At 56.1% G+C, this 26,016-nt stretch overlaps 1 protein-coding gene across 1 annotated transcript in view; it reads right to left on the reverse strand.

Annotated features, from left to right (window-relative positions):
- Positions 1-5,543: 5,543 nt before the first annotated feature.
- LOC141145703 (uncharacterized) overlaps positions 5,544-26,016 on the reverse strand; it is a 353,511-nt gene continuing 333,038 nt past the window's right edge. Inside the window, exons 8-18 of the mRNA XM_073632578.1 lie at positions 25,310-25,378; positions 25,079-25,157; positions 22,899-23,098; positions 22,309-22,551; positions 22,072-22,170; positions 20,076-20,269; positions 19,818-19,992; positions 19,583-19,739; positions 11,274-11,427; positions 9,080-9,191; positions 5,544-5,979 (exon numbers count right to left, since the gene is read on the reverse strand). Of these exons, the coding sequence (XP_073488679.1) occupies positions 5,807-5,979; positions 9,080-9,191; positions 11,274-11,427; positions 19,583-19,739; positions 19,818-19,992; positions 20,076-20,269; positions 22,072-22,170; positions 22,309-22,551; positions 22,899-23,098; positions 25,079-25,157; positions 25,310-25,378 (1,655 nt within the window). The 3' untranslated portion in view covers positions 5,544-5,806. The remainder of the gene's footprint in view (positions 5,980-9,079; positions 9,192-11,273; positions 11,428-19,582; positions 19,740-19,817; positions 19,993-20,075; positions 20,270-22,071; positions 22,171-22,308; positions 22,552-22,898; positions 23,099-25,078; positions 25,158-25,309; positions 25,379-26,016) is intronic.

Here is a 26,016-nt window from a genome sequence, read left to right on the forward strand (position 1 = left end):
CTCAGAGACTCACAAAAGGTGAAAACAATGGGGAAGGAAACCTTGTGAATAGAGTTGCCACCTCATCCCTTTAAAACCGAACACATATTAATTACACAGGCTCTGTGGCTGATTAAGGATGTAATTAAACTCACTTGGTATCTTATCTGCATTAAATTAGCCCCAGAACCTGTGTAATTCATACGTGTTCGGGTTTAAAGGGATGAGGTGGCAACCCTACTTGTGAATGAGATTAGACAGGGAAATATCCCTGATAGGCTCAACGGGTATGTTCTGAAGGACCAAAAAAAAAACAGGTTAGTATCCAAGGGAGTAATGAGAGAGTGTACAGGGGGAGCAAAATGAATGACTCCTTTCTGAGAGGCTTTCACCCATGAGCAAAAGGCAAATGGTCTTTCAAAAGGAAAGTTTAGGTCCGAGATTTTACCCTTGATGGTACTCAAGGCCAAGTGATGCTCCGGATAGCGGGAAAGACAAGATTTATCCGACAGAATACTTCCAGGTTAACCCTAAGTAAGCCTTCCAGATGCAATGGTAGACTTTGCAAGAAAGCCACATTCCTGGCCTTCAAGCATTTAGGGATAATTGAATGCCTCAATTAAGTCACTAAAGCCAGCAAGCGAAAAGCAGAATGGTGGACCGGGTCCTGGGACAGCAAACAAGGAAAGGGCTTTAGAGGGTGGAAAGTGTAGCTCAAGTTGAACTGATCCCACAGCCACCAGCACATCCCTATGAAGGGCCGAGAATCCCTGATCCCTATAATGAACCTGTCCTGTTTGTTGTTGGTCTCTGGATGCCAGGAGGTCCAAGTCTGGTGTCCCCTACTTGCAACAGACAGCTTACAACACTTTCAGATAGAAAGACCATTCTCTGGAATCCTGATGTTGACAATTGAGGAAAACTACCTGGTAATGTTCCAAGCCTCAAATAAGCACCACAATCAGGGCTTGGAACCTGGAGTTCAGCACAAGCTAGAATGAGGTCCACTTCTCTTGGAGCTGCATGACTTCCAGTTCCTCCCCGATGGTTAATGTAGGCCACTGCTGTAGCATTGTCTGCCCGAATCTTGGTCCGGTGTCCTTAGGGTCTAGCTTTGAAGGGACATCTGAATTGCCCTGAGTTCAGGGACATTAATCAGAAGCTGGGCAACAACCACATCCCTTGTAACCAGAGGCTCCCTAGCCCAACAGGCTGGCACCAAGATGCCAGATTGGAAATCCACCATGCCAGAACAAGCACGGTTTTGCTGATCAGACATGAAGGACAATCCAGAGTCAGTTTGTCCCACAATGCCAGAATTTTGAGTTTCAATGGTCTAGATCCGTGGTCTCCAAACTGATGCAGCCCTTTCCTAACCTTTTTTCGGCCATTGGGGCACTATTCCTCCCACTAATTTGAGGCACGATTCTTAACACTGACACCAGCAGTGGGACACAATTCCCCCAACTGACACTAACAATGGGGCCACTAATATCAATCATGGGGCACTATTCCATCCACTGAATTAAATGATGGAGCATTATTCCTCCCACTGATACCAACAATGGGGTGCTATTTCTCCTGGTAATACCAATGGCGGGGCACTATTCCTTCCACTAACACCAGTAATGGGGCTCTTTTCCTCCCACTGACACCAATGATGGGGCACTATTCCTCCTCCTACTGATCACAGGTACTTTGCAACTGAATACCACACCGCACTTAAGACATTGTTTACTCCCACCAATGCCAGGCCTGGGACATTTTCTACCCCCACTGGCCACATCCGGCCCCCCTAAAGTCTGAAGGATAAGGCCAGTAAACTGTCCCTTTGAAAAGTTTGCAGACCCTTGGTCTAGAATAAATTGGGCATTCAGTACTGGCTTGATTAGACCCAGATCTCTCATGCAAAAGCAAACAGTACAGCAGCTCCTGGTGTTCGAACGTAGGACTGAAGAGACTGGAGCTTGCCGAGGGGAATGAAGACCCTGGACAGGGCTGTATTCAAGGTAAGGCCCAGATACTTGAAGCCATAAGTCAGCATTAATGCTGAATTCTTGACATTTAGGAGGCATCAGAAGCTCTGTACCATCCATCGGATGGTCTGAACCATCTGTTACCTTAGCGGGACAGCATCAAGATGTTCCCCACTGGGGGATACACTGAAAGAGGACCAGAGCTAGGACAGGAGCTAGCACATTGTTAAAGACTTGAGGTACCATGGACAGGCTACAAAGAAGGGCAACAAATTTGTAATGTGTACCTACAGCAAAACACTGGCAGCACTGATGTGATGAGAAAATGAGGATGTGCAAGTAGGTATCCTTGATGCCCATAGAGGCCGGAAACTTTTTTAGTAGAAGGGACGCAATGACGGACCTGGCAGACTTCACATGGAATTTCTACATTTCAAGAATATTTTGATCTAAAGATCTAAAATGGAGCAATCACAATGAACAGGCTGGATTAGAATCTCTGGACTCTTTCCTCCTCTGGGACAGGGCCAATAACCCCAAGAGAAGAGCAGCTGAAGAGAAGCATGGAGACTAGCCCATTATTGCTGGAAGGATGGCAAATCTGACCGCATGATGAGGGGGTGAGAGGCAGAAACCAAAACTCTAGTTGGTAGCTTCTGAATACATATTTGCATCCATCCGGTCCAACCCATGAGTGTGTGATTTTAATTCTCTAACAATTCCCATAGCCTGAAATATTCTGCTTCCTGAGGACGGTGTCAGAAAGTTTTTTTCTCAGCCAGTAACCACTTCCTGGGGGAGGGAGTTGCTATTGGGACAACCACAGTCCTTAGAATAAGGAAAGCACACAAAGAATTGCTAACAGTCCATCACACTCATGCGCAGGAGGTGTTGGTTTATTAGGTCTGCATCTGCAGATATCACCCAAATTGTCCCCTCTGCTCTTCCCAGGACCTCCTGCTCTCTAGCTTCCTTGTTACCTCCTCTCGTGCTCGCCTTCAGGACTTCTCCAGAGCCTCTTTCATCCTCTGGAACTCTCTGCCCCGGTATATCCGATCATCCCCTAACTTGTCCACCTTCAGGACTTCTCCAGAGCCTCTCCCATCCTTTGGAACTCCCTACCCTGGTATATCCGATCAGCCCCTAACCTGTCCACCTTTAGGAGTTCCCTGAAAACTCACTTATTCAGGGAAGCCTATCCCCCACCCACCTAACAACAACTGTCCTTGAGCCAACCTCATCAAATCATTCCCCGCATCTATTACCTTTTGTACCACCTCCCCCTCCCTTTAGAATGTAAGCTCTACGAGCCGGGCCCTCCTGTATTGTACTGTAATTGTGCTGTCCCCCCTCTACATTGCAACGCGCTGCGTAAATTGTTGGCGCTATATAAACCGTGTATATTAATAATAATAATTAGATGATAGTTGGCCTGATAGACTGTGGTGTTGCAGGTTTAGGCCATGGTTGATCGGTGGGTAATAATGTCCCTGGGTGAGGTAATGGCTGACCTGATGTGGAGTAGAGGGATGGAAGAGCTCAGCTATGGGGGAAGGAAGAGCTCCGTCCCCCATAGCGGAGCTCCTCCGTCCCCCATAGCGGAGCTCCTCCGTCCCTCATGGCAGAGGAGCTCCGCTATGGGGGGCGGAGGAGCTCCGCTATGGGGGAAGGAAGAGCTCACCTATGGGGGAAGGAAGAGCTCACCTATGGGGGAAGGAAGAGCTCACCTATGGGGGAAGGAAGAGCTCAGCTATGGGGGAAGGAAGAGCTCAGCTATGGGGGAAGGAAGAGCTCAGCTATGGGGGACGGAAGAGCTCCGCTATGAAGGACGGAAGAGCTCCGCTATGAAGGACGGAAGAGCTCCGCTATGAAGGACGGAAGAGCTCCGCTATGAGGGAAGGAGGAGCTCCGCTATGGGGGAAGGAGGAGCTCCGCTATGGGGGAAGGAGGAGCTCCGCTATGGGGGAAGGAGGAGCTCCGCTATGGGGGAAGGAGGAGCTCCGCTATGGGGGACGGAAGAGCTCCGCTATGGGGGACGGAGGAGCTCCGCTATGGGGGACGGAGGAGCTCCGCTATGGGGGACGGAGGAGCTCAGCTATGGGAGAAGGAGGAGCTCAGCTATGGGGGAAGGAGGAGCTCCGCTATGGGGGAAGGAGGAGCTCCGCTATGGGGGAAGGAGGAGCTCCGCTATGGGGGACGGAGGAGCTCAGCTCTGGGGGACGGAGGAGCTCAGCTCTGGGGGACGGAAGAGCTCAGCACTGGGGGACGGAAGAGCTCAGCACTGGGGGACGGAAGAGCTCAGCACTGGGGGACGGAAGAGCTCAGCACTGGGGGACGGAAGAGCTCAGCACTGGGGGACGGAAGAGCTCAGCACTGGGGGACGGAAGAGCTCAGCACTGGGGGACGGAAGAGCTCAGCACTGGGGGACGGAAGAGCTCCGCTATGAGGGAACGGAAGAGCTCCGCTATGGTGTAAGGAAGAGCTACGCTATGAGGGATGGAAGAGCTCCGCTATGAGGGATGGAAGAGCTCCGCTATGAGGGATGGAAGAGCTCCGCTATGGGGGATGGAAGAGCTCCGCTATGAGGGATGGAAGAGCTCCGCTATGGGGGATGGAGGAGCTCCGCTATGAGGGATGGAAGAGCTCCGCTATGAGGGATGGAAGAGCTCAGCTATGGGGGGCGGAAGAGCTCCGCTATGGGGGGCGAAAGAGCTCCGCTATGGGGGGCGGAAGAGCTCCGCTATGGGGGGCGGAAGAGCTCAGCTATGGGGGACGGAAGAGCTCAGCTATGGGGGACGGAAGAGCTCAGCTATGGGGGACGGAAGAGCTCAGCTATGGGGGACGGAAGAGCTCAGCTATGGGGGACGGAAGAGCTCAGTTATGGGGGACAGAAGAGCTCAGCTTTACGTACCAAGGGCAGCACCAGACAACGGATCTGGTGACTGAAGCAAACATTACAGGCCATCCCCACTTTGTTCCCAAGATGTACATCAAGGGTAATCCAACCAGAAACTGCTAGTAAGCCTCGTAGACCATTAATAGTCTAACCATAATTGAAGTGTCAGTCAACAGAAGTAAGATATTTCTGGTGAAAAAAAATTTAAATGAAGTTCTTTTCCAAGAGAAGGCACCCATCACCCAAGGACAGGAGCCAAAAAAAAACTGGAGCCTCACAGTGGATGGGGTTCTACTTGGGGGTGGAACTAGGAGAGTCTTTTGTCACCTGAAGGTCAAGGCATATAAAAAAAAAAAAAAAAAAAAAATCGATCCCCATGTCATGAACTATACCATAAATAGTTTAGTCCTGTCCCAGAAGAGCTAAAGAAATGATGTTAATCTTTTTTAGGACACTAGCAAAAAAAAAAAAAAAAAGGCTTGCTGGGAGAAGGAAAAGTTTTCCTGGGCTGGTCTACAGTTTTGTTTTTTTTAGCCTGTGGGGGCCGTTCTAACCCCGGGGTGAATAATATCCTAGACAAGAAAGAAAGCCTAAATAGTGGTCGATGTTCCTGGAAAGGGTTGTAGCACACGAGGCGAAGTATAAACCCAGCCGGAGATCCCCCGGAATATGGAATGAGGACAACCACACACTTCATTAAAGGATTTTATTCATCTCAGCTGAGCGCTCAGCAGATTCTCTTCCTGGTAAAATGTAAACAGGTCAACAAAATATAATCTCTGAGAAAAGAATTCTCTGTAAAGAAGTAATGTACAGTGCTAATGCTGCCCGGAAAACATTAGTATTGCCTGATTACATCATTTTCATGGGTGACATCACAGTTCGGTCTCATGTCATGACCGTCCTCTGCCAGGACTTCTCTGGCGTCCATGTATTGTCATCAGGAGGGCAATCCTCAGCTGGCCTCTTCATCGGACACCTGCTCACTGAGGATGAGGCGAAGGTTTGCAGCTCTTACGCTGGTTAGGCTGGCACAGATGGCCATGAGTTCAGATACACCCTGGAGGGTGACCCCGGTACCGTCTAGGTTAATCTGCATAATGGAAGAGTGTCTCAGGAAACGGAGACCTAGGAGTGGGAAAGACAGAAAAACATAAGACAAGAGGAGAGTGATGACAAGACTGAGGACGGCCGATGTTCCAGGACCTCCCTACCTCCCAGGAAGGCTGTATGGCCAAAAGGCGTGGACTCCTGACCATCACATTGATATTATTGGGGCAACTGGATGTGGACTCCCTTCAAATGACTGAGGCCAGGTTTTCAGTGAAGGTTACTCACAGCTCCAAGACATGGATGACCAGTTTGGTGTGGAGGAACTCGGGTGTCCTGCATAGAGTTCTGACCTCATCCCTACTGAACACCTTTGGGAGGAATTGTAATGAGAATGGTGAGCCACGTCTTCTCATCCAACATCAGTCCTGCTCTTGGAGGCTCATGTTTAAAGAACTCTACCAATAATTATAATAGGGATATCCCACTCCAACCTGATACACCATATTGCCCAAAGTATGTGAACCCCCCCAAATGATGGCATTCAGGTGTCGCGAGTGAAGGGTCCTGTTAATACTCCACCATACAAAGACATTGGTAACAGTTTGGTGAAGACCCGTTTCTGTCCCAGCATGACTGTACCCCCCCAATGCCAGCTCCATTAAAGGAGAAGTCCTGCCTAAGCTCGTTTGGCTGGGCTTCTCCTATGGCGTGCAATTCGTTTTGCACTCATGTGACCCGTTTTTAGCAGAGAGCGTCTGAAATCTGCTCTCTGCTGACGTCACGGATATCAGTCCAGGCACCGCGTAATCCCGACAATGGAAGTCTGGATCTGCCAGGCGCCTGGACTGATGCCCGTCTCAGCCTCTCAGCGAGCCGCTCCCCGCCCCTCCACAGCTCAGCGCTCCAATGAGCGAGGAGGAGCAGAGTGGTAAGCTGCTGATTGACAGTCAGCAGCTCTCTGCTTGCGGAGCTGCGAGAACCGAGCCACAGGCAATGTTTGATCGCTCGGTTCCCAGTGTAGAGGCGCCGGGGTACACATCCACCTAGGTAAGTATAATGGAGGAAAAAACCCCAAACCCATACTTTGTTTAAGACATGGTGTGATCGGTTTGGTGTGGAGGAACTCAAGTGTCCTGCACAAAGCCCTGACCTCATCACTATTGAGCACCTTTGGGATGACTTTGAATGTTGACTGCAGGCCAGGACTTTTTTTTTGGTGCCAAACGTGAGGTCCAACATGCGAGTCAGGTCTTCTCATCCAACATCAGTATCTGACCTCACAACTGGGTACAAATTCCCACAGACACCCTCCAATATCTTGTGGAAAGTCTTACCAGTAGAGTGTTATAGTCACAAAGGGGACAACATGATATTAATGGCCATAGGGCAACTCAATAAAGACATGGTGTGACCAGTTTGGTGTGGAGGAACTTGAGTGTCCTGCACAGAGCCCTAAACTCTTCCCTACTGAACAGCTTTGGGATGAACTGGAATTCCAATGGGGAGCCAAGTCTTTTTTTTTGGTGCCCAGCGTGAGGACTGATATATGATCCAGGTCTTCTCATCAGACATCAGTACCTTACCTCACAAATAGACACAAATTCCCACAGACACCCTTCAAAATATTGTAGGAAGCCTTCCCAGAGGAGAAGAGCCGGCTCCATAAAGACATGGTGTGACCAGTTTGGTGTGGAGGAATTCAAGTGTCCTGGACAAAGCCCCGACCTCAACCCTACTTTTGGAAGATCTTTGGTATAAGGTCTTCTTGCTCAACATCAAAACCTGCCCTTAACCTTATGGAACACCTTTGGTATGAGGTCTTCTCATCTCAAAGGTGTTCAGTAGGTTTGAGGTCATGGAGGAACTCGAGTGTCCTGCACAGAGTCATGACCTCAACCCTACTGAACACCTTTGGAATGAATTGGAATCCCGATGGAGAGCCAGATCTTCTTATTTTTTTTGGTGTCCAACATGAGGCCTGATGTGTTATCCAGATCTTCTCGCCCAACATCAGTACCTTACCTCACAAATAGACACAAATTCCCAGACAAACTCCAAAATCTTGTAGCAAGCCTTCCCAGAGAAGCAGAGCCAGCTCCATAAAGACATGGTGTGACCAGTTTGGTGTGGAGGAACTCGAGTGTCCTGTACAGAGCCCTGACCTCATCCCTACTGATTACCTTTGGGAGGAATTGAAATGTATTTGGTGCCTAATGTGAGGCCCTGACGTGCAAGTCAGATCTTCTCATCCAACATTAGTACCTAATCTCACAAATGGGCACAAAGTCCCACAGGCACCCTCCAAAATCCTGTGGAAAGTCTTCCCAGAAGAGTGGGAGGCAAGCGACCCTAAAATAATGTTTATGGTTCCGGAATGAGATGTCCAACAAGCTGATCTAGGTGTGATGGCGGAGGTGTGGGTGGGTCCACACATTTTTGACCATACACTGTACAATGGGATGTTTTCAGTTCTGTTCTTAAATCTTCCATAATCTCGGGGGGCTGTGCGCTTTATTTTTTTTTTTATTGAGCAGTTGCTGGAAATGTTCAATATTTGGTATTATCACCGACTCTTCCTCTACTGATGATGTCTACCATATGAAGGCGCTTCTTCATGGTCCTCATTTATAAACCTCACATAACCAGACTCCAACCTTAGTAATTCCAACAGGTGTGAGAAGGAACCAGGAGATCCAGAATATAGTGTGATAAATGACCCCTGGTGTGCCCTGTGATCCCAGTCTGATCTCCAACATGTCCTGTGACCCCAATCTGACCTCTAATGTGTCTTTTGACCCCAATCTGATCTATAATGTGTCCTGTGACCCCAATCTGACCTCTAATGTGTCTTTTGACTCCAATTCGATCTATAATATGTCCTGGGACCCCAGTCTGATCCCTGTGTCCTATGACCCCAGTCTGACCCTTAATGTGTCTTGTGGCCCCAGTGTGACTCCAAATGTAACCTGTGACCCCAGTCTGATCTCGAATTTGTCCCATGACCCCAGTATGACCCGTGTCCTGTGACCCCAGTATGAGCCGTGTCCTGTGACCCCAGTATGACCCCTGTGCCCTGTGACCCCTGGTCTAACCCCTAATGTGTCCTGTGACCTCAGTATGACCCCTAATGTATCATGACCCCAGTCGAACCTCATCTCCAACCGTCTCCACTCACCTTTGTTGGTGACTCTCGTGCGGCTCAAGTTGACTTTCAGTAGATTTTTGCAGTTCTGGATTCCGAGTTTCAGGACATTATCGCCAACCAGAGTATCCGAGAGACCAAGGACCTGCATAGGAGGAAACGTTATCAATGGGGAATGCTCCGCCTTTCCCAATCAGCCTCCTATAATGGCCACATTCCTCCAAATGTACAGTAAGTAAAGATCTCAGAACCGCGATGTCATAGGAAGGTGGAGGTGGCACGATGAGGTCCCACCCCCCAGGGAGTACTGAGAAGGTGGTGGTGGCACAATGAGGTCCCACCCCCAGGGAGTACTGAGAAGGTGGAGGTGGCACGGAGAGGTAACACCCCCGGGGAGTACTGAGAAGGTGGAGGCGGCACAGAGAGGTCCCACCCCCCAGGGAGTACTGAGAAGGTGGAGGCGGTATGGAGAGGTCCCACCCCAGGGGAGTACTGAGCGGGTGGAGGCGGTATGGAGTGGTCCCACCCCCGGGGAGTACTGAGCGGGTGGAGGCGGTATGGGAGAGGTCCCACCCCCGGGGAGTACTGAGAAGGATCGGAGAGGTCCCATTCCCAGGGAGTACTGAGAAGGTGGAGGCGGTATGGGAGAGGTCCCACCCCCGGGGAGTACTGAGCGGGTGGAGGCGGTATGGGAGAGGTCCCACCCCCGGGGAGTACTGAGAAGGATCGGAGAGGTCCCATTCCCAGGGAGTACTGAGAAGGTGGAGGCGGTATGGAGAGGTCCCACCCCAGGGGAGTACTGAGCGGGTGGAGGCGGTATGGGAGAGGTCCCACCCCCAGGGAGTACTGAGAAGGATCGGAGAGGTCCCATTCCCAGGGAGTACTGAGAAGGTGGAGGTGGTATGGAGAGGTCCCACCCCAGGGGAGTACTGAGCGGGTGGAGGCGGTATGGAGAGGTCCCACCCCCGGGGAGTACTGAGAAGGATCGGAGAGGTCCCATTCCCAGAGAGTACTGAGAAGGTGGAGGCAGCGCGAAGAGGTCCCACCCCCATGGAGTACTGAGAAGGTGGAGGAGGCATGGAGAGGTCTCCCCCCCGGGTAATACTGAGAGGGTGGAGGTGGCATGGCAAGGTCCCACCCCGGGAAGTACTGAGAAGTGGGAGGCGGCATGGAAAGGTCCCACCCCCGGGGAGGACAGAGAAGGTAGAGGAGGATCGGAGAGGTCCCATCCCCGGGGAGTACAGAGAAGGTAGAGGAGGATCGGAGAGGTACCACCGCGTGGGAAGTATTGAGAAGGTGGAGGAGGCACGGAGAGCTCACACCCTGGGGAGTACTGAGTAGGTGGAGGAGGATCAGAGAGGTCCCACCCCTGGGGAGTACTGAGAAGGTGGAGGAGGCACGCAGAGGTCCCACCCCTGGGGAGTCTTGAACAGGTGGAGGATACATGGAGAGGTCCCACCCCCCCGGGGAGTACTGAGAGCAGACCGTGCTGAGACCTACACTACAAGACTGGCTTTCCACAGGGGCCACCAACAACACTGAACAGAGGGTCATATAAATAAGTGGAGGTGTAGTGAGCTCATTATGGCTTCCTGTGGCCCCTCTTCTGCTCTGGGGGCCTTCACTGGACTACAATGTGTCACAAGGTTATATAGGCGACATTGAGGGTTAGGGGGGTTGAGGGAAGGTATGGCACAGTGTCATAGGGGTTCTGATGTAGTCAGGGACCCATGATGGACACAGGGGGGGTCACAATATTAATCTCTGTTCCTAAACTCTCCTAAGGCCTTGGCAGAGATATCAGCACTGTGGGCGTTTCAGGTCAGACCCCATGAGATAGACTAGTATTGGAATAGAAGTATCAGGGGCCAATCACTGAGGAACATTCAGGGTAGAACTCAGGCAGTGTTGACAGCACGCTGCCTCTGCTGCATTGAGATCCCAGTCAAGTTGTCACCCCCCCCCCCCCCCCCCCAGACTATAATACACCCCCCATGTGGATATAGAACAGGATAAGCTAATGAAGAGGAGGGGAGGGGTTCTGTAGTGCAGGGTAGAACTCAGGCAAAGCTGACAATGCTGTGTTGGATTTCAGTGAAGCAGAGGCAGCGTTGTCACTCAGTATAGGAAGTTGGAGCTCCCTGGATTTCCGGCAGATGCCGAGATCTTCACACAACATACAGAGAAGTTCAGGTAAACGGGAGAGAAGATTGACGGGTGAGCCAACCTGGAGGTGAAGAAGGTGGGGGATACACCGGGACACCCCTCTGCTTGTCACTTTAGTCCGGTCCAGACTTAATTCCTCCAGAAGGTTCAATCCCCGGAGATGGATCAGTCCAGCATCCGACACCGAGGTGTTACACAGAGAGAGAACCCGGAGCCTAGAGGGGGGACACAAAGGAGTCATACAGAGGGCCGACACACCCAGAAGACGCACAGGACCCGACACATGCAGAGGAGCCGACACACAACCAGAGGGCCCGACACACCTAGAACCCAATCACATACAGAGGGCCCGACCCACCCAGAACCCATCACATACAGAGGGTCCGACCCACCCAGAAGACGCACAGGACCCGACACATGCAGAGGAGCCGACACACAACCAGAGGGCCCGACACACCTAGAACCCAATCACATACAGAGGGCCCGACCCACCCAGAACCCAATCACATACAGAGGGCCCGACCCACCCAGAAGACACACAGGACCCGACACATGCAGAAGAGCCGACACACAACCAGAGGGAACGACACACCCAGAACCCATCACATACAGAGGGCCCGACCTACCCAGAAGACGCACAGGAGCCGACACACCCAGAACACTCATCAGACACACAGGACCCGACACACAACCAGAACACTCAAACACCCAGAGGACCCGACACATGCAGAGGAGCCAACACCCATCCCCAGAGGAGCCGACACACACACACGCACCCCCAGAGGAGCCTACGCACAGGACCCGACACATCCCCAGAGGAGCCGACACACCAGAACACTCATCAGACACACCCCTAGAGGACCTGACACGTGCAGAGGAGCCGGCACACCCCTGGAGGAGCCGACACACACACCTAGAGGAGCCGACACACACAGAACACTCATCAGACACACCCCCAGAGGAGCCGACACACCCAGAACACTCATCAGACACACCCCCAGAGGACCCAACACATGCAGAGGAGCCGACACCCCCCCCCCAGAGGAGCCGACACACCCAGAACACTCATCAGACACCCCCCCCCACCCAGGAGGAGCCAACACACACACCCGGAGGAGCCGACACACACACACACCCGGAGGAGCCGACACACACACACACCCGGAGGAGCCGACACACAAACACCCAAAGGAGCCGACACACAAACACCCAAAAGGAGCCGACACACAAACACCCAAAAGGAGCCGACACACAAACACCCAAAAGGAGCCGACACACACACACCCAGAATATTCATCAGACACACCTCAAGGAGGACCCGACACCCCCCCCCCAGAACACTCATCAGACACACCCCCAGAGGACCCAACACATGCAGAGGAGCCGACACACACCCCCCCAGAGGAGCCGACACACACACCCCGAACACTCATCAGACACAGCCCCAGAGTAGCCGACGCATCCAGAGGAGCCGACACACACCCATCAGACACACCCCCCAGAGGAGCCGACACACCCAGAACACTCATCAGACACACACACCCAGAGGAGCCGACACACACACACGCACCCCCAGAGGAGCCTACGCACAGGACCCGACACATCCCCAGAGGAGCCGACACACCCAGAACACTCATCAGACACACCCCTAGAGGACCTGACACGTGCAGAGGAGCCGGCACACCCCTGGAGGAGCCGACACACACACCTAGAGGAGCCGACACACACAGAACACTCATCAGACACACCCCCAGAGGAGCCGACACACCCAGAACACTCATCAGACACACCCCCAGAGGACCCAACACATGCAGAGGAGCCGACACCCCCCCCCCAGAGGAGCCGACACACCCAGAACACTCATCAGACACCCCCCCCCACCCAGGAGGAGCCAACACACACACCCGGAGGAGCCGACACACACACACACCCGGAGGAGCCGACACACACACACACCCGGAGGAGCCGACACACAAACACCCAAAGGAGCCGACACACAAACACCCAAAAGGAGCCGACACACAAACACCCAAAAGGAGCCGACACACAAACACCCAAAAGGAGCCGACACACACACACCCAGAATATTCATCAGACACACCTCAAGGAGGACCCGACACCCCCCCCCCCAGAACACTCATCAGACACACCCCAGAGGACCCAACACATGCAGAGGAGCCGACACACACCCCCCCAGAGGAGCCGACACACACACCCCGAACACTCATCAGACACAGCCCCAGAGTAGCCGACGCATCCAGAGGAGCCGACACACACCCATCAGACACACCCCCCAGAGGAGCCGACACACCCAGAACACTCATCAGACACACACACCCAGAGGAGCCGACACACACACACACTCCCAGAGGAGCCGACACACACACACACCCAGAGGAGCCGACACACCCACCCCCAGAGGAGCCGACACACCCACCCCCAGAGGAGCCGACACACACACACACCCGGAGGAGCCGACACACACACACACCCAAAGGAGCCGACACACAAACACCCAAAAGGAGCCGACACACAAACACCCAAAAGGAGCCGACACACAAACACCCAAAAGGAGCCGACACACAAACACCCAAAAGGAGCCGACACACACACACCCAGAATATTCATCAGACACACCTCAAGGAGGACCCGACACCCCCCCCCCAGAACACTCATCAGACACACTCCCAGAGGACCCAACACATGCAGAGGAGCCGACACACACCCCCCCAGAGGAGCCGACACACACACACACCCGGAGGAGCCGACACACACACACACCCGGAGGAGCCGACACACAAACACCCAAAGGAGCCGACACACAAACACCCAAAAGGAGCCGACACACAAACACCCAAAAGGAGCCGACACACAAACACCCAAAAGGAGCCGACACACACACACCCAGAATATTCATCAGACACACCTCAAGGAGGACCCGACACCCCCCCCCCAGAACACTCATCAGACACACTCCCAGAGGACCCAACACATGCAGAGGAGCCGACACACACCCCCCCAGAGGAGCCGACACACACACCCCGAACACTCATCAGACACAGCCCCAGAGTAGCCGACGCATCCAGAGGAGCCGACACACACCCATCAGACACACCCCCCAGAGGAGCCGACACACCCAGAACACTCATCAGACACACACACCCAGAGGAGCCGACACACACACACACTCCCAGAGGAGCCGACACACACACACACCCAGAGGAGCCGACACACCCACCCCCAGAGGAGCCGACACACCCACCCCCAGAGGAGCCGACACACCCACCCCCAGAGGAGCCGACACACCCACCCCCAGAGGACCCAACACATGCAGAGGAGCCGACACCCCCCCCCTCCCAGAGGAGCCGACACACCCAGAAAACTCATCAGACACACCCCCAGAGGAGCCGACACATGCAGAGGAGCCGACCCCCCCCCCCAGAGGAGCCGACACACCCACCCCCAGAGGAGCCGACACACCCACCCCCAGAGGAGCCGACACACACCCACAGAGGAGCCGACACACCCAGAAAACTCATCAGACACACCCCCAGAGGAGCCGACACATGCAGAGGAGCCGACACCCCCCCCAGAGGAGCCGACACACCCACCCCCAGAGGAGGCGACACACCCAGAAAACTCATCAGACACACTCCCAGAGGAGCCGACACATGCAGAGGAGCCGACACCCCCCCCAGAGGAGCCGACACACCCACCCCCCAGAGGAGCCGACACACCCACCCCCCAGAGGAGCCGACACATCCAGAACACTCATCAGACACACCGCCAGAGGAGCCGACACATGCAGAGGAGCCGACACCCCCCCCCCAGAGGAGCCGACACACACACACCCAGAGGAGCCAACACACACACACCCAGAGGAGCCGACACCCCCCCCAGAGGAGCCGACACACCCAGAACACTCATCAGACACCCCCCCCAGAGGAGCCGACACACACACACCCAGAGGAGCCAACACACACCCAGAGGAGCCGACACACACCCAGAATATTCATGAGACACACCTCCAGGAGGACCCGACACCCCCCCCCCCAGAGGAGCCGACACATACCCCCCCCCAGAACACTCATCAGACACACCCCCAGAGGACCCAACACATGCAGGAGGAGCCGACACACACCCAGAGGAGCCGACAGGCACACCCCACAGAGGAGCCGACACACCCAGAACATTCATCAGACACACCCCCAGAGGACCCAACACATGCAGAGGAGCCGACACACACCCCCTCAGAGGAGCCGACACACACACACCCAGAGGAGCCGACACACCCAGAACACTTATCAGACACAGCCCCAGAGGACCCGACACACCCAGAGCAGCCGACACACACACACCCAGAACACTCATCAGACACACCCCCCAGGAGGACCCGACACCCCCCAGAGGAGCCGACACACCCAGAACAGTCATCAGACACAGCCCCAGGAGGACCCGACCCCCCCCCCCGAGGAGCCGACACACACACCCAGAGGAGCCGACACACACACACACACCCAGAGGAGCCGACACACACACCCCGAACACTCATCAGACACAGCCCCAGAGTAGCCGACGCATCCAGAGGAGCCGACACACACCCATCAGACACACCCCCCAGAGGAGCCGACACACCCAGAACACTCATCAGACACACACACCCAGAGGAGCCGACACACACACACACTCCCAGAGGAGCCGACACACACACACACCCAGAGGAGCCGACACACACACACACCCAGAGGAGCCGACACCCCCACCCCCAGAGGAGCCGACACACCCACCCCCAGAGGAGCCGACACACCCACCCCCAGAGGAGCCGACACACCCACCCCTAGAGGAGCCGACACACCCACCCCCAGAGGAGCCGACACACCCACCCTCAGAGGAGCTGACACACCCACCCCCAGAGGAGCCGACACACCCACCCCCAGAGGACCCAACACATGCAGAGGAGCCGACACCCCCCCCCCCCTCCCAGAGGAGCCGACACACCCAGAAAACTCATCAGACACACCCCCAGAGGAGCCGACACATGCAGAGGAGCCGACCCCCCCCCCCAGAGGAGCCGACACACCCACCCCCAGAGGAGCCGACACACCCACCCCCAGAGGAGCCAACACACACCCACAGAGGAGCCGACACACCCAGAAAACTCATCAGACACACCGCCAGAGGAGCCGACACATGCAGAGGAGCCGACACCCCCCCAGAGGAGCCGACACACCCACCCCCAGAGGAGGCGACACACCCACCCCCCAGAGGAGCCGACACATCCAGAACACTCATCAGACACACCCCCAGAGGAGCCGACACATGCAGAGGAGCCGACACCCCCCCCCCCCAGAGGAGCCGACACACACACACCCAGAGGAGCCAACACACACACACCCAGAGGAGCCGACACCCCCCCCAGAGGAGCCGACACACCCAGAACACTCATCAGACACCCCCCCCAGAGGAGCCGACACACACACACACCCAGAGGAGCCGACACACACCCAGAATATTCATGAGACACACCTCCAGGAGGACCCGACACACCCCCCCCAGAGGAGCCGACACATACTCCCCCCCAGAACACTCATCAGACACACCCCCAGAGGACCCAACACATGCAGGAGGAGCCGACACACACCCAGAGGAGCCGACAGGCACACCCCACAGAGGAGCCGACACACCCAGAACATTCATCAGACACACCCCCAGAGGACCCAACACATGCAGAGGAGCCGACACACACCCCCTCAGAGGAGCCGACACACACACACCCAGAGGAGCCGACACACCCAGAACACTTATCAGACACAGCCCCAGAAGACCCGACACACCCAGAGCAGCCGACACACACACACACCCAGAACACTCATCAGACACACCCCCAGGAGGACCCGACACCCCCCCAGAGAGCCGACACACCCAGAACAGTCATCAGACACAGCCCCAGGAGGACCCGACCCCCCCCCCCCGAGGAGCCGACACACACACCCAGAGCCGACACACACACACACACACACACACCCAGAGGAGCCGACACCCCCCCCCCCCCAGAGGAGCCGACACCCCCCCCACAGAGCCGACACACACACCCCCCCAGAGGAGCCGACACACACACCCCCCCAGAGGAGCCGACACACACACCCCCCCAGAGGAGCCGACACACACACCCCCCCAGAGGAGCCGACACACACACCCCCCCAGAGGAGCCGACACACACCCCCCCCCAGAGGAGCCGACACACACCCCCCCATAGGAGCCGACACACACACCCCCCCCAGAGGAGCCGACACACACACACCCCCCAGAGGAGCCGACACACACACACACCCCCCAGAGAGCCGACACACACACACCCCCCACAGAGGAGCCGACACCCCCCCCCCCACAGAGGAGCCGACACACACACACCCCACAGAGGAGCCGACACACACACACCCCACAGAGGAGCCGACACACACACACCCCACAGAGGAGCCGACACACACACACCCAGAGGAGCCGACACACATCCCCCCCCAGAGGAGCCGACACACATCCCCCCCCCAGAGGAGCCGACACACACCCCCCCCCCCCAGAGGAGCCGACACACACACCCCACAGGAGGAGCCGACACACCCAGAACACTCAACAGACACACCCCCAGAGGACCCGACACATGCAGAGGAGCCGACACCCCCACCCCCAGAGGAGCCGACACACACACCCCGAACACTCAACAGACACAGCCCCAGAGGAGCTGACGCATCCAGGGGAGCCGACACACACACCCACCCAGAGGAGCCGACACACCCAGAACACTCATCAGACACACCCCCCCAGAGGAGCCGACACCCCCACCCCCAGAGGAGCCGACACACCCCGAACACTCATCAGACACAGCCCCAGAGGAGCCGACGCACCCAGAGGAGACGACACACATCCCCCGCCCAGAGGAGCCGACACACACCCCCCCCCCCAGAGGAGCCGACACACACACCCCGAACACTCATCAGACACACACCCAGAGGAGCCGACACACCCAGAACACTCATCAGACACACCCCCCCAGAGGAGCCGACACCCCCACCCCCAGAGGAGCCGACACACACACCACGAACACTCATCAGACACAGCCCCAGAGGAGCCGACGCATCCAGAGGAGCCGACACACACACACCCAGAGGAGCCGACACACCCAGAACACTCATCAGACACCCCCCCCCAGAGGAGCCGACACCCCCACCCCCAGAGGAGCCGACACACACACCACGAACACTCATCAGACACAGCCCCAGAGGAGCCGACACACACACACACACACAGGGGCCTACACACCCAGAACACTCAGACACACACACACCCAGAGGAGCCGATACACACACACACACCCAGAGGAGCCGACACACACACACACACACACACACACACACACACACCCAGAACACTCATCAGACACACCCCCAGGGAGGACCCGACACCCCCCCCCCCCCAGAGGAGCCGACACACACACCCTCAGAACACTCAGACACACACCCAGAGGAGACGACACACACACACACACACACACACACCCAGAACACTCATCAGACACACCCCCAGGAGGACCCGACACCCCCCCCCCCCCCAGAGGAGCCGACACACACACCCTCAGAACACTCAGACACACACCCAGAGGACCCGACACATGCAGAGGAGCCAACACACACACACCCCACACTCATCACTCACACTTTGCACTTCCAGTTCAGTCATTTTATGAAGATTTTACAGATCAATAAACAATTGCAGGTTATCTGATCTACAGAGGAATAACATACAATATGAGACTCTGACTGATCAATGCATGCAAATGGGAAATTCATCTTCTGGTCACAGGGAGGTAATGTTCCTCATGGGTGTGTCCTGCCTACCTTGAGTGGAAGTCTGTCCCTGGCATAAATAGAGTAGGTGGAGTCAGTGTTAGTGATCAGTTGCAAGTGGTGGTGGTCAGTCAGAGGCGATGGTCAGTCAGCGGTGGTGGTGGGCAATCAGTCAGAGGCGGTAGTGGTGGGCAGTCAGTCAGAGGCGGTGGGGGTGGGCAGTCAGTCAGAGGCGGTGGGGGTGGGCAGTCAGTCAGAGGCGGTGGTCAGTCAGCGGGGTCCAGATATTTGGAGTCCATTCTCCTTTCCGTTTTTGGGTGGAGCATCAGTCAGTTTATGAAGGAAGCCGCTGATCCTGAAAGCTGACCTGTGGGGAAGGACCTCGGAGGAGGTGTGCGCCTATAGTCACATGACTGGGACCAGAGGTTCGGGGGAGGGATTTGTAACGGACAGGTTCTCTTTATGAAAATGGCTCAGCACTCTCTCTGTTCTTCCAGCAAAGGATCTGATTGGCTGAGCAGTGACTCACCTGATCAGCTGGGAGACACACTGCACTCCGAGGTCGGTGATCTGCGTGTGATCGGTCAGATCCAGTTCTGTCAGTCCTCGGAGGCGGGACAGACATTGGAGACCCTCATCTGATAGGCTGTGCCGGCCCGGGAGTACCAGACGAGTCAGAGACAGACCTGGAAGAGACGATCCATCAAACCAAGGGGGGAGGGAGCGCCACCATCATCAGAGGGAGGGGAGGAGACACCGCTCACCTGACATCAGTTCCAGCACCCGATTGGAGGAGAGAGACTGCACCCCGGCCAGTGTGAGTGTGGAGAGGGCCGGCAGAGAGCGCACCACCTGGAGGGACTCCTCTGACACCCGAGTGCTGTCCAAATGTAGCGTGCCAAGATGGCCGAGACCGGAGAGGGAGGAGACGTCCGACACCTGAGAGACACAGGGAGGGCGATGATCAGGGTAAGGAGACTCCTCCCCCTCCCATTCCAAGTGTGGGGGAGGGCTGTCCTCACCTGGGTGTGTTTGAGGCTCAGCAGGCGCAGGCCCGGCATACGATCCACCAGCATGTTGAGCGTGCGCTCAGTGACCGCCGTCTGATTGACACTGAGGTGGGTGAGGGGACAACAAGCGCTCTGCAGGAAATCGCACATTCCACCATCGCCTACTTTGGTCTGATCCAGGATGAGATGTGAGAGATGCTTCAACCCTGAGGAAGTCAGACACGACACAACGATGGCAGAGAGAAGTCAGACACGACACAACGATGGCAGAGAGCAGTCAGACACGACACAACGATGGCAGAGAGAAGTCAGACACGACACAACGATGGCAGAGAGCAGTCAGACACGACACAACGATGGCAGAGAGAAGTCAGACACGACACAACGATGGCAGAGAGAAGTCAGACAACACAACGATGGCAGAGAGAAGTCAGACACGACACAACGATGGCAGAGAGAAGTCAGACAGGACACAACGATGGCAGAGAGAAGTCAGACAGGACACAACGATGGCAGAGAGAATTCAGACAGAACACAACACAACGATGGCAGAGAGAAGTCAGACACAACACAACGATGGCAGAGAGAAGTCAGACACAACACAACGATGGCAGAGAGAAGTCAGACACAACACAACGATGGCAGAGAGAAGTCAGACAGGACACAACGATGGCAGAGAGAAGTCAGACAGAACACAACACAACGATGGCAGAGAGAAGTCAGACACAACACAACGATGGCAGAGAGAAGTCAGACAGGACACAACGATGGCAGAGAGAAGTCAGACAGGGCACAACGATGGCAGAGAGAAGTCAGACAGGACACAACGATGGCAGAGAGAAGTCAGACACGACACAACGATGGCAGAGAGAAGTCAGACAGGACACAACGATGGCAGAGAGAAGTCAGACAGGGCACAACGATGGCAGAGAGAAGTCAGACAGGACACAACGATGGCAGAGAGAAGTCAGACACGACACAACGATGGCAGAGAGAAGTCAGACAGGGCACAACGATGGCAGAGAGAAGTCAGACAGAACACAACGATGGCAGAAAGAAGTCAGACAGAACACAACGATGGCAGAGAGAAGTCAGACAGGACACAACGATGGCAGAGAGAAGTCAGACAGAACACAACGATGGCAGAGAGAAGTCAGACAGAGCACAACGATGGCAGAGAGAAGTCAGACAGAGCACAACGATGGCAGAGAGAAGACAGAGAGAGCACAAGGAAGGCAGAGAGAAGTCAGACACAACACAACGATGGCAGAGAGAAGTCAGACACAACACAACGATGGCAGAGAGAAGTCAGACAGAACACAACGATGGCAGAGAGAAGTCAGACAGGACACAATGATGGCAGAGAGAAGTCAGACAGGACACAACGATGGCAGAGAGAAGTCAGACACGACACAACGATGGCAGAGAGAAGTCAGACACGACACAACGATGGCAGAGAGAAGTCAGACAGGGCACAACGATGGCAGAGAGAAGTCAGACAGGACACAACGATGGCAGAAAGAAGTCAGACAGGACACAACGATGGCAGAGAGAAGTCAGACAGAACACAACGATGGCAGAGAGAAGTCAGACAGAGCACAACGATGGCAGAGAGAAGTCAGACAGGACACAACGATGGCAGAGAGAAGTCAGACACGACACAACGATGGCAGAGAGAAGTCAGACAGAGCACAACGATGGCAGAGAGAAGTCAGACAGAGCACAACGATGGCAGAGAGAAGTCAGAGAGAGCACAAGGATGGCAGAGAGAAGTCAGACACAACACAACGATGGCAGAGAGAAGTCAGACACAACACAACGATGGCAGAGAGAAGTCAGACAGGACACAACGATGGCAGAGAGAAGTCAGACACAACACAACGATGGCAGAGAGAAGTCAGACACGACACAACGATGGCAGAGAGAAGTCAGACAGGACACAACGATGGCAGAGACATTAGATGGTGGACAGGGAGGAAGCGGACTAACGGACAGTCATGTGACTTACCTCGCAGGTGGAGCAGGAAGGATTCGGTGAGGTTGCGGCAGGCGCTGAGATTCAGGTGCTGCAATCTGTGGAGATGCTGAATGACCCCGAGAGACTGATCTGAGGGCAGAGAGCGGCACATCAGACAATGCCTCCATAGATATCACATGACATCATCAGGTGACATCATCAGGTGACATCCCTGGCAGTGTGGCCCCAGGGTCCTCCACCATATCAGTACACATGGATGGGACGTGCCTGTGATAAGGTTGGCGGAGCCGAGGTTGAGGGCCCGCAGGCTGGGGAATCCTCGCAGCTGCCGGATCAGGTCGTTGGTACAATACTGGTAGCAGTTGAGGGTGATGCTGCGGATGGGGCAGCCGGTGAACAGGTCCAGGGTCCTCGGTCGCAGGACACGCTCCTTGACCATGTGATCAATGATCATCTCCGCCAGATCAGGGGTCAGACCAGACAGGGAGCCCGGGTACTGCATGCTGGGAGCTGCGGAGAGAGACCGGGAGACATCGGATGAGGGAATACGAGACAGCAAAAGTCCCCGTCTACAATCAGCAGGGCAGAGCAAGGATTAAAAATAGAGGGGGCGGAGCAAGGACTAAAAATAGAGGGGGCGGAGCAAGGATTAAAAATAGAGGGGGTGGAGCAAGGATTAAAAATAGAGGGGGCGGAGCAAGGATTAAAAATAGAGGGGGTGGAGCAAGGATTAAAAATAGAGGGGGTGGAGCAAGGATAGAAAGAATGGAGGAATGGAGGAGGAGGAGGGATAGAATGGAGGGGTGGGGGGAAGGATAGAGTGGAGGGGCGGGGGCAGGGAAAGAATGGCCACATACCAGTAATGACGGCCATAGCTCGGTGCAGTGCCAGGCTCCTCAGGGGCGGGATGGAGGACACTCTGGTAATCCTTGGGGGAGGGGTTCTCTCCACGCTCTCCTGACGCATCTCAGCTGCGGCTCTCGCTAGAACATGAGGAGGGCGTTGAGGTGACGGCGCCTCTCCTGGAGACGAGTTCTCATCACCCCCTTCTGCAGGTCTGAAACAAGAACATCATTATACCTGTACTCACCCCACACCCCCCTCCTCCTCTCTCACCCTCACAGTGTGCACCCCTCTTCCTCTCACCCTCACAGTGTGCGCCCCCCTCCTCCTCTCACCCTCACAGTGTGCGCCCCTCTTCCTCTCACCCTCACAGTGTGCGCCCCCTCCTCCTCTCACCCTCACAGTGTGCGCCCCCTCCTCCTCTCACCCTCACAGTGTGCGCCCCCTCCTCCTCTCACCCTCACAGTGTGCGCCCCTCTTCCTCTCACCCTCACAGTGTGCGCCCCCCCTCGTCTTACCCTCACAGTGTGCGCCCCCCTCTTCCTCTCACCCTCACAGTGTGCGCCCCTCTTCCTCTCACCCTCACAGTGTGCACCCCTCTTCCTCTCACCCTCACAGTGTGCGCCCCCCCTCGTCTTACCCTCACAGTGTGCGCCCCCTCTTCCTCTCACCCTCACAGTGTGCGCCCCTCTTCCTCTCACCCTCACAGTGTGCACCCCTCTTCCTCTCACCCTCACAGTGTGCGCCCCCCCTCCTCTCACCCTCACAGTGTGCGCCCCCTCTTCCTCTCACACTCACTCACACCTCAATCTCACTCTCACCCTCACAGTGTGCACCCCCTCCTCCTCTCACCCTCACAGTGTGCGCCCCCCCTCGTCTTACCCTCACAGTGTGCGCCCCCTCCTCCTCTCACCCTCACAGTGTGCGCCCCCTCCTCCTCTCACCCTCACAGTGTGCGCCCCCTCCTCCTCTCACCCTCACAGTGTGCGCCCCCTCCTCCTTTCACCCTCACAGTGTGCGCCCCCTCCTCCTCTCACCCTCACAGTGTGCGCCCCCTCCTCCTCTCACCCTCACAGTGTGCGCCCCCTCCTCCTCTCACCCTCACAGTGTGCGCCCCCCTCCTCCTCTCACCCTCACAGTGTGCGCCCCCTCCTCCTCTCACCCTCACAGTGTGCGCCCCCTCCTCCTCTCACCCTCACAGTGTGCGCCCCCTCCTCCTCTCACCCTCACAGTGCGCGCCCCCTCCTCCTCTCACCCTCACAGTGTGCGCCCCCTCCTCCTCTCACCCTCACAGTGCGCGCCCCCTCCTCCTCTCACCCTCACAGTGTGCGCCCCCTCCTCCTCTCACCCTCACAGTGTGCGCCCCCCTCCTCCTCTCACCCTCACAGTGTGCGCCCCCTCCTCCTCTCACCCTCACAGTGTGCGCCCCCTCCTCCTCTCACCCTCACAGTGTGCGCCCCCTCCTCCTCTCACCCTCACAGTGCGCGCCCCCTCCTCCTCTCACCCTCACAGTGTGCGCCCCCTCCTCCTCTCACCCTCACAGTGTGCGCCCCCTCCTCCTCTCACCCTCACAGTGTGCGCCCCCTCCTCCTCTCACCCTCACAGTGTGCGCCCCCCCTCTTCCTCTCACCCTCACAGTGTGCGCCCCCTCCTCCTCTCACCCTCACAGTGTGCGCCCCCTCCTCCTCTCACCCTCACAGTGTGCGCCCCCTCCTCCTCTCACCCTCACAGTGTGCGCCCCCCTCTTCCTCTCACCCTCACAGTGTGCGCCCCCTCCTCCTCTCACCCTCACAGTGTGCGCCCCCTTCTCCTCTCACCCTCACAGTGTGCGCCCCCCCTCCTCCTCTCACCCTCACAGTGTGCGCCCCCTCCTCCTCTCACCCTCACAGTGTGCGCCCCCCCTCGTCTTACCCTCACAGTGTGCGCCCCCCTCCTCCTCTCACCCTCACAGTGTGCGCCCCCCCTCCTCCTCTCACCCTCACAGTGTGCGCCCCCCCTCGTCTTACCCTCACAGTGTGCGCCCCCCTCCTCCTCTCACCCTCACAGTGTGCGCCCCCCCTCGTCTTACCCTCACAGTGTGCGCCCCCCTCCTCCTCTCACCCTCACAGTGTGCGCCCCCCCTCGTCTTACCCTCACAGTGTGCGCCCCCCTCCTCCTCTCACCCTCACAGTGTGCGCCCCCCTCCTCCTCTCACCTGAGTCGCAGCCCATTGGATGGCCAGTGGTGTGATGGGGAGCGGAGATCTGGTGGTGTGAAGTTGACATGGCGGTTCTCTATGGACAGACAGTAGAAGATCAGTCTCTACGATCTACACACTGTATATATTATATATACACACAGATAATACAATGTATACAATATATATGATCCATAAGATGTCATTTTCTGGCCGAGAACTCTGAGAAAAAAGTCACACAAATATTACCGCCTGAAGCGACTCTCTGCGGCTCCTCGGCGCCATCTTCATCCTGGGGAGCCAATCGGTGTCCGCGGCCTGTGCAGGACAGAGAAGTGAGAATACAGACCCATGTGTCAGACACACCCCCCCCCCATCTCCCATAATGCACCACTACCACCTCCCCCCAATGGTGCACAAATGTGGGCGGTCCTACATAGCTGTGGGCGGGTGACTCTGAGCTCCACCCATTCAAGACAGAGCAGCATGTTCACCATAATGCCCCCTCCCCCCCATCTGCACACAGTCACCTCCCCCGCTTCACTTCCCCCCCCTTCACTTCCTCTTCAGACAAATGTCTCTGTTCTTGGGTCGGAGCTCACACAGTACTGAGGACACTCCCCTCCCCCATGTGACAGAGCCGAGGACACTCCCCTCCCCCATGTGACAGAGCTGAGGACACTCCCCTCCCCCATGTGACAGAGCTGAGGACACTCCCCTCCCCCATGTGACAGAGCTGAGGACACTCCCCTCCCCCATGTGACAGAGCTGAGGACACTCCCCTCCCCCATGTGAAAAAAGCCGAGGACACTCCCCTCCCCCATGTGACAGAGCCGAGGACACTCCCCTCCCCCATGTGAAAAAAGCCGAGGACACTCCCCTCCCCCATGTGACAGAGCCGAGGACACTCCCCTCCCCCATGTGACAGAGCTGAGGACACTCCCCTCCCCCATGTG

The sequence above is a fragment of the Aquarana catesbeiana genome, linkage group LG05, assembly GCF_042186555.1.
Source record: "Aquarana catesbeiana isolate 2022-GZ linkage group LG05, ASM4218655v1, whole genome shotgun sequence".
NCBI classification, from domain to species: Eukaryota; Metazoa; Chordata; class Amphibia; order Anura; family Ranidae; genus Aquarana; species Aquarana catesbeiana.